Source organism: Diaphorina citri, unplaced genomic scaffold (genome assembly GCF_000475195.1).
Source record: "Diaphorina citri unplaced genomic scaffold, Diaci psyllid genome assembly version 1.1 scaffold378, whole genome shotgun sequence".
Taxonomy (NCBI): domain Eukaryota; kingdom Metazoa; phylum Arthropoda; class Insecta; order Hemiptera; family Psyllidae; genus Diaphorina; species Diaphorina citri.
The window spans coordinates 82,180-92,800 of record NW_007377813.1 but is presented as its reverse complement, the minus strand read 5'-3'; the positions used below and the strand labels follow the sequence as shown (position 1 = coordinate 92,800).

Here is a 10,621-nt window from a genome sequence, read left to right as displayed (position 1 = left end):
CTTCTCAAAATCATTTGGTATCCTTTGTCCGTGAGGCAACCTGCTGTTGAGCAGGAAGGTGGCTGTTAAGCATTTCTCCCCCTCAATCTGTCAAAGATTGGGCAAGATAAAACAACACACAACAAAGTTATGACCCTTTCAAATCTTGCGTTCTTATAGGGACACCCTTTTAGTACTGTCCTCTTCTCTTCGATTTCGGTAAATAAGATTTCCCTTATTATAGTTCTCTCTATCAAATTGATACAAAAAAAAAGGGGGGGAATAAACAAAAAAGCTGTTGGGTTTTCATGATAGATTATAAATTTCAAGTTGTTTTATTTTTGAAATCTTCACAAATAAATCGAAATAATGTATAGGTTTTTTTCTTATAAAAATTTGCACAAAATTATATGATAAAGGAGATCCTTAATAGTAGACATGTCTAAAAATTAGTAACCTAAAACTCTTAACAAGGGAACAATACTTCTGAAAAATCTGCGTCTTGATTCATCAAACTAGACTGGGCCAAGCAATTAGAGAAACGCTGTCATTTCTCAAGTTGTCTTTCGCTGTAACGAAGTATCGTTTATAGATTTAGTCTATAATCAACAGCGGTTCTCAAACTTTTTTTTCTACGCAGCCCCTTTATGCGTGACTGGGGCGGCGGACCCCATATTTGAATCTTATCAAATTTATTTGAAACTTAACTGGCCATTTTTTTTATTATTATTATTTTTTTTTTTTTTGGCCTGGCCTTATCCTTTTTTTTATTCAGGCCTAGGCCTGAATCTCATCAATTTTATTTGAAACTTCACTGGCCAATATTTTTTATGGTAAGAACACCGAACAATGTCGCACTCATAACCTTGGGTCTATAAGAATACCAAATGACGCCACATTGATAACATAGGTCGTCCCATTATCTAAAGAATAGAAAAAGGAAAATGACAGCGTTCCTCTAATTGCTTGGCGCAATTTACTTTCCAGTTTGTCAATTTGGATGTCCATAGAGAGAGGAAAAAATCCCATTTTGTCTTCAGCACAAAATCTCAACATTCCGTGGTAAACTAAAAAATAGGGTAAGTGTACCATTTATTCGCCCACCTAAAAAACGTACCATTTATTGACCCACCTGCCAACATTTATTTTTCTAATTTTTGTTTTTATGACTACAATTTTGGAATACCACTGGTTCGACAGCATTCTTTAAGCCCCTTCTTTTGATGGAATTGGATCTTGAAAAAGTTCGTCCAGTTCAGACTTATGTGGCGTAGACCCACAGGTGGGCCAATAAATGGTGCGTTTTTTAGACGGGCGAATAAATGGTACACTTACCTAATTAGGTAAAAACAGGAGGGGGGAAAAAATGGACTAACACCAATACCTACTTTCTCAATACATTGTACAGACTACAGACCCTCTGTACTAGATGCAATAGAAAGTAAGTAAATATGATTTCATACAATTCTAAAGGAAAAATTCTCATTTTGACATTTTCCTAATATGTAGATAGAAAGGGTGAGAAATTATTGGAATTAACAAGAAAACACCAGAAAGAAACCTGTCAATTTGGATGTCCATAGAGAGAGGAAAAAATCCCATTTTGTCTTCAGCACAAAATCTCAACATTCCGTGGTAAACTAAAAAATAATTAGGTAAAAACAGGAGGGGGAAAAATGGACTAACAGTCTAACACCAATACTTTCTCAATACGTTGTACAGGCCCTCTGTACTAGATGCAATAGAAAGTAAGTAAAGAAACCCACCGAAATATTTGCAATCGAAATACGAGTGCAAATTGAATTACGTATAAAATAGGTCTGATACTCTCTAAGTTACTGGTGGTCTTTTCAAGATGAATCTTCACAAAGTCACGTCAGAATCTATCAGTATGTTAAAAGAGGTCTTGACAGCCTGATAAGTTCCATTTGATTTGTATAGTCTTAACAGGACTGTTAAGCTGACAGCCTGATAAGTTCCATTTGATTTGTATAGGCTCAACAGAGCTGTTAAGCTGACAGCCTGATAAGTTCCATTTGATTTGTATAGTCTTAACAGGACTGTTAAGCTGACAGCCTGATAAGTTCCATTTGATTTGTATAGGCTCAACAGAGCTGTTAAGCTGACAGCCTGATAAGTTCCATTTGATTTGTATAGTCTTAACAGGACTGTTAAGCTGACAGCCTGATAAGTTCCATTTGATTTGTATAGTCTTAACAGGACTGTTAAGCTGACAGCCTGATAAGTTCCATTTGATTTGTATAGTCTTAACAGGACTGTTAAGCTGACAGCCTGATAAGTTCCATTTGATTTGTATAGTCTTAACAGGACTGTTAAGCTGACAGCCTGATAAGTTCCATTTGATTTGTATAGGCTCAACAGAGCTGTTAAGCTGACAGCCTGATAAGTTCCATTTGATTTGTATAGTCTTAACAGGACTGTTAAGCTGACAGCCTGATAAGTTCCATTTGATTTGTATAGTCTTAACAGGACTGTTAACCTAAGAGGGCTGTTCGGGGCTAGAGGGTGTGTTTATGTACTGGGCTGAGATGAGCTCGGACGACGTGAGATAGCTGTCCCGGCGGCAATTTTTAAAATTTATTTTATATTTATTTTTGTTTGCTTTGTAATTCGCTTGTTTTTAATATCTATTATAAATGAAAGGTATAATATAAACGTGCAAACTAGACATAAAAAGTAAAAAATGAATTCAGATTGTACGCGTTGCGGAAAAAAAAAATCAAAATTTCGAATTTCCCGCCAACTTTACACGCTTAAAGGCCGACAATGGCCTAGCTCAGCCCAGTACATAAACACACCGTGAAGGTTGGTGAAACCCACCCTTAGGCTAAAAACAGATTAACAGAGTGTAGCAAAGAGTACAGGGCTATTTTCTCTCGGTTCACTGTGGTTTCAAGTCCTTGCTTCCCTCTACATCAGAGGTTCTCAAACTGGGGGGCGCGCCCCCCTGGGAGGGCGTGGAGACAAATCAGGGGGGGCGCGAGCTTTTCAAAAAAAAAAAAAAAATCAAATTTATACCAAAATTACCTACCAGGTACTTAGTCTCCAACTCTAGTCACTGAGGTTGGTTCATTTCGTTATTTCATAAAACCTATAAATAGGTAACCTACTTGCTTGAATTTAAAAAAAATCTCAAAGTTTCAAATTCTCGTTTTGTTATTCCATAAAACCCATCGGTAAAAATAATATACCGAGGGGTTGGGTAAGGTAGGGGGGGGGCGTGAAAAAATGAGAATATGCCCAAAGGGGGAGCCATGCAAAAAAGTTTGAGAACCACTGCTCTACTCTAAGCTCTCCATTTCACTCTGTTTTTAGCTTTATCCTATTTGATTATGTTAATTTTTTTATAGTCAACATGGCTAAACCAATCAGATTCCGCTTTGGACGATCACATTTGCTCCTCAAAGCGGAATCTCACAATCTCATTGGTTCAGCCATGTTAGACTATAAAAAAAGTCACATAATCAAATATGATACTTCTCACATGGGAAGCGTAGGCATGGGAGTGGTAACTTAAAAACAAGGTTAGTTTACCAACCTTGCCTGTCTCAACCTGGTACATAACCACAACCTTGAAGTTGCATATCTACGCTCTCAACGTGAGACGGGGCCTCGGGAAGCGTAGGCATGGGAGTGGTAACTTAAAAACAAGGTTAGTTTACCAACCTTGCCTGTCTCAACCTGGTACATAACCACAACCTTAAAGTTGCATATCTACGTCCTTTCCTTTTGGCCATGGTCGAACTGAACAGAAAGTTGATCAATCTATTAAATTTGCCAAACTTGATTGGCAGAAAGGGGAAGATATATAAAATGTGTCTCAAAAAGTTAAAAAACGCAAATCAAGAACGCCGATACGCCGAAATTTTTTTTTCGATGGTTGTTGTTGTTGTTGTTGGATGATGCCAAGTGCCCAGTTGAATGCACGGTTGCCAGATGGAACATAAAATTCAAAAATGGACGCCATGGCAATCCAAAGAGAAATGAAAATATCACAGTGCCGGAGAACAAAAGTCTTGTGGGTAAGCCGGTGCTACTCGACTTGTGAAGCAGCGCATAATACCTATCTCCAACTTAGGTTTAGGACGAAAGTACATTCCTACATATTATTTGGATTCAGGGCATCAAGCCGGGTCGAATGGCGTTGGAATTATTTGTGTACCTTTCCACGTTTTTTTTTTGCGACTGTCTACACTCCCCGCAAATCCCAAAATTAAGATTTGCGAGGAGCAATGCACGAACAGTATAATATGTGCGTAAGGTTTTGAGTGAGAGGCTGATCAAAATAGATCTGGCCTCTCACTTATTATTGTTAAATTTAATGTACTATTGTTGAAAGTGTTGAATTTTGGCCCAATTTCGATTTTCCAGACGGCCATTGCCGCCAAACGCCCCCGGTCCGAGGCTCGAGAAATGGGTTTCCTCTTTGTTCTCGACTTTCCACACCAACCACATCCCAAGCTCCGTTCTCGAGATAATTCATGGTCAAAAATTTTGTACCTTCCCACGTAACGTATATTTGTCTACTCAGCTCTTCGCCTATAATGCTCTGTTGAGTCATGTTTTTTTCTCTCTTGGGAGTCTTGGGTCGGAGCTAGAGGCTAATGTCTGCCTCGGTAGCGTAGCGTAGTGGTCAAGACGTTCGCCTGGTAAACAGGAGGGCGTGGGTTTGATCCCAGCCGAGGCATGGAATTTTATCCTCATTTATTTGAGATTTTGACCACATAATAATGGAGCTCTAAGGGTTAGGTGCATGGTAGAAAACGCCTCCGGCGTTAACCTCGCCTAGTGGTACCTTCCACTCAAGAGAGTCTATTATTATTATTATGTCTAGGGTCGGGGCTAGGCTAGGGTCGAGGGTCGGGGCTAGTCAGGCTAGGGTCGAGGGTTGGGGCTAGGTAGGCTAGGGTCTAGGGTCGGGACTAAGCAGGCTAGGCTATAGGGTCGGGACTAAGCAGGCTAGGCTATAGGGTCGGGAGCGGGACTAGGCAGGCTAGGGTCTAGGGTCGGGACTAAGCAGGCTAGGCTATAGGGTCGGGAGCGGGACTAGGCAGGCTAGGGTCGAGGGTCGGGGCTAAGCAGGCACGGGGCCTCATCCAGAGAGATGGAGGTGGTCAAATATAACTCGCATTGTAGACACACTGGTATCATGGGTGAAGGATAGAGGAACACTTTCTAGTCATCGTTCTCCGCATAGCTCCTGAAATTAGAGAGAAAAAGTGGAAAAATGCATTCTTTTGTAGATCAGAAAATGACATTATTTTATAGAAATTCTGTCAACCAAAAAAATATCTAAATTTCACACTATTTCCAACACCAAACAACTACCGCAAAATTATTTCTTCTTTTTTTCTCTTTCTTTAATTTAAAGGTTTTGGTTTACTTACTTTCGATTACCATAGTTTCTCTTGCTGTGGCGACCCCCAGGTCTCTGGTTTTGAATAATGAGGCGGTTGGTTTTGGCCGGAGCAGCCCGTAGTGATTTGACACTCACACTCTTGATCTGAAATGACAAATTTAGTTTATTAATTCAATGATGTGAGTCCAGCTTAGTTAGCTTGGTTGGTAGCGCATCTGCCTTGTAAACGCTAGGCCGCGGGTTCGATTCCCACCCGGGGCGGATTTTATCCTGATGGGATAATGTTCGTTCTCGGAATGGCTAGCTTTTTCCTATCCTGTCTTCCTTCTCTCTTTGATTTTGGGACAATAAGACCTTACTTAGCAGTTATAGAGTTCCCTCTGTCAAACCTCTTAAAAATAATAATATGTGAGTTCCCTAAAAGCTCTTGAAACTTGCTTGTGTATCATAACTCCCGAATCAGATATGTCTGGAATACTTGGTGGGAGCCTTTGGATACCTAGCACAACCAAATAATTATGCCACAAGATCGCATTTCTTATTAAATCTGACATCACAACTCTTTGAACTTTTTCATTAGAACGGCAAATAAAAATTGAATTTTTTTCAAACTGAAAAAGTAACTTTATTTCAGAGTTTTGACCGAGGTTATAGATTTTTCACAACTTTTCAGGTAGAAATCAAGCTTTTATTCATATTTTTTTATCCGAATGCAACAGTTCTATTTTCTATTATTTATTTCTCAACTCACCTTTTCAAGTTTTACATTGAATGCTTCAATGAGATCGGGGCAGGTAAGGTGATCTTCCGGTTCCCAGGTGTCGTCTTTGCTGGAATAACCTTTCCACCGCACCAGATATTCCTTCTTTCCATTCTTTGAGGTGTGCACATCCATGATCTTCTCGACTTCGAACTCTTCTGTAGTCTGAAAGGAGAACATACAAAAACATTACTACCTATGATTTCAAAAAGGCAGGACCAGGTACTATGTGTGTAAAAGAAGAGGGAACAATCATACATTCCATAAAAACAAAAAAGGAGAAGAAGAAGAAGAAGAAGAAGAAGAAAAAAATGGCATGATTGATAACTCATAAATCCCCCTACAAAAACATAAATGTGAAAAAAAAAGGCCAAGTTCCTATCCAAACATGTTGGCCTATAAAAGTGGTCAGATCAGAAATTAAGGCCAAGTCTGCATTCCCAATTTTTCGTGTCTGCTGAAAATTCTGGATCTCAATTCCTTCAACCTTCTCTCAATTTCAAATTGGCAATGTTTCCTTTTATTTTCATGTTAATAATAGGTAAGTATTTATTAATTTGAGAAGGAAAACATCACCAAGTTGAAATTGAGAGAAGGTTGAAGGAATTGAGATCCAGCATTTTCAGCAGACACAAAAAACTGGGAATGACTTGGCCTTATTTTCTGATCTCACCACTTTTATAGGCCGACATGTTTGGATAGTAACTTGGCCTTTTTTTCACATTTATGTTTTAGTGGGGGATATCACTCCTTTTTTCTAAGTGTGTATTTACACATGATTAGTAGGTACAAATCTCCTTATTACCTAGCTTTTGAAAGCTTTTGAAAATTTTCCATGAGTTGTTGTTGTTTTTGTTGTCGTTGTCGGTGTTATTGTTGGTGTTGGTAGGGCTAAAAATGTGTCAAAATGTTTCGTGTAATATACACACTGGCGTGCTCAGGCCGGAACTTGGCCTGGCACACTGCCGTGCACCTAGATATCATCCTCCTCCTCCCCTTCTTCCTTGCCTTTTCCCATGTTCAGACTGGGCTATCATTTTTTGTCAGCCTCTCAATCAGCCCTGGGGTGATTGCTTTCTGCTGACATTTGGTTTTGACTACGAAAATTAAGTGGATGCCCCTTGCATTCAACCTTTGCTTTTTCTTTAACAAAGGGAAATTTTAGGCTGGTATCCTTGCTGTAGTCCCCCAGCCAGACTAATATGACATACTTAGTTTTATTGAGCAATACGAGGGTCGGGGCTAAGCAGGCTAGGCTAGGGTCGAGGGTCGGGGCTAAACAGGCTAGGCTAGGGTCGAGGTCGGGGCTCAGTTGTGGGTTGTGGACTCTTGCCTACTCATTTTGAGAACGCCCATCGGGCTGCGGGCATAGGCGGGTTGTATTTTCGTTTTCCGTTACTGAAATCGGCGTCTTTTTTTCCTCTTTGGAAAAAAAATTCAAACTGGCGCAAAAATTCAAAAATGGCGATAAATGGAAAATTAAAAAAAATTGTGTTTTTGGAGTTGGACTTTTTGGCAGAAGAAGCGAGGGTCGGGGCTAAGCAGGCTAGGCTAGGGTCGAGGGTCGGGGCTAAACAGGCTAGGCTAGGGTCGAGGTCGGGGCTCAGTTGTGGACTCTTGCCTACTCATTTTGAGAACGTCCATCGGGCTGCGGGCATAGGCGGGTTACAGTATTTTCGTTTTCCGTTACTGAAATCGGCGTCTTTTTTTCCTCTTTGGACAAAAAATTTCAAACTGGCGCAAAAATTCAAAAATGGCGATAAATGAAAAATTAAAAAAAAAATTGTGTTTTTGGAGTTGACTTTTTACTTTTTGGCAGAAGAAGAAATGAAATAAATGAATTCTTTTTCGCAAAATGTTGTTTTCTGTTATCACCTATTAGCTACCTTTTGAAATTTGAACAATGATTGTGACTGAAGTGCTGTGTTATCTGATAAGATTTTCAAGCTGAAATTCGAGCAGGTACCTCTTCAAACCACAATGGACATCTTTGGAAATGAAACCCCCAAAGGGAAAACCAAGCAATAGATCAGTTGCGCTTACTTGGGTGATGTTTCAAAGTCATAGATCAGGAAAAATGAGGACCAACGGAATTTTTCTTTTTCTTCTAAGACTTCTAGATACTGAGATAAATCGATTTAAAAAATACCGGTAAATTGTGAACTTTGATGTCACGGCATACGCTCCCGTAGGCCATGACGACATAATTCATGACTCCCGCTTTGTTTGTGTGCAAGCGTTTCTGCGCATTTTGACATGGAATCTGACGTCACAAATCTTCGAACTTTTTCATTAGAACGGCAATTAAAAATTGAATTTTTTTGTTTTCTGTTATCACCTATTAGCTACCTTTTGAAATTTGAACAATGATTGTGACTGAAGTGCTGTGTTATCTGATAAGATTTTCAACCTGAAATTCGAGCAGGTACCTCTTCAAACCACAATGGACATCTTTGGAAATGAAACCCCCAAAGGGAAAACCAAACTTCCTTCCATACTGCGGCCAAGTGTGAATGATTTCACCAATCTGAAACGATACATTGTTGATAACAAATCAGTGAGAAATGCCCTGCATGAATACGGGGCACTCAAAATCATCCCACCAGACAATTGGGGGTACAAGTTCAACGAGAACATTTATGAGACAGTGTTCAACGGAAAAAATAACCTGTTAAGCTTGTTCAATGTAGAAGCATTTGATAAGCTTAGCTTCAAAAGATTTTACGATCTGTACTTGAAAGCGGAAGGATTATCCTTTAGTGATGCATGGGGAGTGGATTTGTCTACATGTGCGAGTGAATTTGGTGTTGATCTGTACAAGCTGTACAGAGTTCGGTATGGATTAAGTGGGAAATTGAGTAAGGAAGAAGCAATGAATCAGACTTGCTCAACACTTGGCATTGCTAGTGAGAAGAGAGATAAAGTGGAACAATTCATCGAGAAATATTTGGAAGGCTTTCAGCGGTTTCTTCTGTCTGACAACAAGGTGAGTTTTTTTGTCTCCTTGCCTTGGTGGCTTAGTGGTCATTGTCCTCCTGGGTTCAATCCCAGCAAAGATATCATTTTATCCTTGTTTATTTGAGAAATTGACCATATAAAAATAGGGCCCTTAGGACTTAGGTGGTAGAGTTAAACTGGGGTTTTTTTTGAAAAAAAAAAAAAAAAAAAAAAAAAAAAAAAAAAAAAAAAATCTTTGTGGACCCCAAGGCTTCTTGGCTTTAATTACTGAAGTCTTATTCCAAAACAGCTGCTCCATGAACAAAATACTGACTTACTTCTTATGTAGTTTCCAGCACTTCTTTGATACCTTCTATCCTAAATACTCTTCAAAACATTAAAAATATAATAATGTACTGTGTACTTGGTTCTTTCATCTTTTAAAATGTAAAAGAAGAGAGAAGATCCAGAAAAGTTAATGACATGAAACTTACATTAGAACGGAAAATAAAAATTGAATTTTCGACCTTTTACAGTTATTTCTTCGGAGTTTTGACCTCAGATTTGGATTCTTCCCAACTTTTTAAATAGGAATCGACCATTTTTTTATATATATAATTTTTACCCATTTGCAACTGCTCCATTCTCTACTAAATTTTCTTTTATTCGAATCTGTTCTATTCTATTCTGTTCTATTCAGGATCAGGAATCCAGTTCTCTGTTGGATCACTTTTGGCAAGTAGTTCAATATGGCGGCACGAAACATTCAGATATCAATGTCTATCACGCTCAGATTTCTACTAATTGGATATCTGGATTTGCATCGGGGGTGAGTGACACTGTCACTGATCAATCAGATTCTAGCATTTTTAACCAATCTCAGTAGAATAAATTTTAATTACAATAGTGCTTTAGCCAGCCTAGTTAGCTTGGTTGGTAGTGCGTCTGCCTTGTAAGCGCTGGGCCGCGGGTTGCCCTACCAGCAGAATACACACTCTCATTCAAATCAAAGTGGTCAAATAGATCAGATAAGCTGAGACTCATGTCACAACAGTATTGTAAACGTTCGGTGCAATTTACTCATGGCAAGGCAAGCAGTGATGAACAGCAGGACAAGAAATCATTGGGTGAGTTGCAACCCGTTGTTTACTTTCTATTAATGTATTTTTCATAAGTTTTGTCAAAATATTTAAAAATATATTTTCTACATTTCAGGTCTGAGAAAGCCAGGCCCAGGTCGAATACAGAAGGCCAAGTCACTGCCCAATACAAGCAATGAGGTTGTGGGAGTCCGGAGTACTCGTAGTATGATAAGACGGTTCAGTTCTCATGAAGCCGGGTCTAATGGAAATGGGGTGGACAATAAGAATGGAGAAAGAAAAGTTGAACGGGATTCACCAGAGATGAATTCTAATGGATCTGAGGTGAGCAGTGTCTCCAAAGTTGGTGATTTATTTGAAGTTGACCATTTTGTAACCTAGAAGATGATAAAGGAAGGAGAACAAAACTTCTCTTCCATCATCATCATTTTTTTTTTTTTTTTTTTTTTTTTTTTTTTTTTTTAA

The 10,621-nt window shown here is 39.0% G+C and overlaps 2 protein-coding genes and 1 long non-coding RNA gene across 4 annotated transcripts in view; 1 reads left to right on the top strand and 2 right to left on the bottom strand.

Annotated features, from left to right (window-relative positions):
• Positions 1 to 1,331: 1,331 nt before the first annotated feature.
• Positions 1,332 to 1,886, bottom strand: LOC113466987. Its single transcript, XR_003391215.1, has 2 exons — positions 1,742 to 1,886; positions 1,332 to 1,540 (listed from the first exon to the last, which is right to left on the bottom strand). It is a non-coding gene; the product is annotated as an uncharacterized LOC113466987 (long non-coding RNA).
• Positions 1,887 to 3,430: 1,544 nt separating this feature from the next.
• On the bottom strand, positions 3,431 to 6,313 carry LOC103508198 (chromobox protein homolog 5-like). 2 transcript variants are annotated; one of them, XR_003391213.1, is made up of 4 exons: positions 6,111 to 6,313; positions 5,388 to 5,503; positions 5,092 to 5,200; positions 3,431 to 3,611 (listed from the first exon to the last, which is right to left on the bottom strand). XR_003391213.1 is itself a non-coding variant. In XM_026822868.1 (3 exons), the coding sequence occupies exons 1-3, from the start codon at positions 6,297 to 6,299 to the stop codon at positions 5,176 to 5,178; spliced, it is 330 nt and encodes a 109-aa protein (XP_026678669.1). In that variant the 5' UTR covers positions 6,300 to 6,313; the 3' UTR covers positions 5,087 to 5,175. The 2 variants fall into 2 exon arrangements, 1 of the variants encoding a protein (XP_026678669.1); XM_026822868.1 differs by lacking the exon at positions 3,431 to 3,611 and having other exon boundaries at positions 5,087 to 5,200.
• A 3,785-nt stretch (positions 6,314 to 10,098) lies between these two features.
• The window catches only part of LOC103508211, a 23,664-nt gene continuing 23,141 nt past the window's right edge, over positions 10,099 to 10,621 (top strand). The window contains exons 1-2 of the mRNA XM_017443649.2: positions 10,099 to 10,183; positions 10,272 to 10,502. Of these exons, the coding sequence (XP_017299138.2) occupies positions 10,099 to 10,183; positions 10,272 to 10,502 (316 nt within the window). The remainder of the gene's footprint in view (positions 10,184 to 10,271; positions 10,503 to 10,621) is intronic.

What these genes read in the sequence shown, in the direction of transcription:
- LOC103508198 (XM_026822868.1), bottom strand. Translation starts at nt 6,299, where the DNA reads ATGTTCTCCTTTCAGACTACAGAAGAGTTCGAAGTCGAGAAGATCATG. An exon ending in TCAATGTAAAACTTGAAAAG is followed by an intron (nt 5,504 to 6,110) that starts GTGAGTTGAGAA and finishes TTGTCATTTCAG; the next exon opens with ATCAAGAGTGTGAGTGTCAA. An exon ending in AGAAACTATGGTAATCGAAA is followed by an intron (nt 5,201 to 5,387) that starts GTAAGTAAACCA and finishes CTCTAATTTCAG; the next exon opens with GAGCTATGCGGAGAACGATG.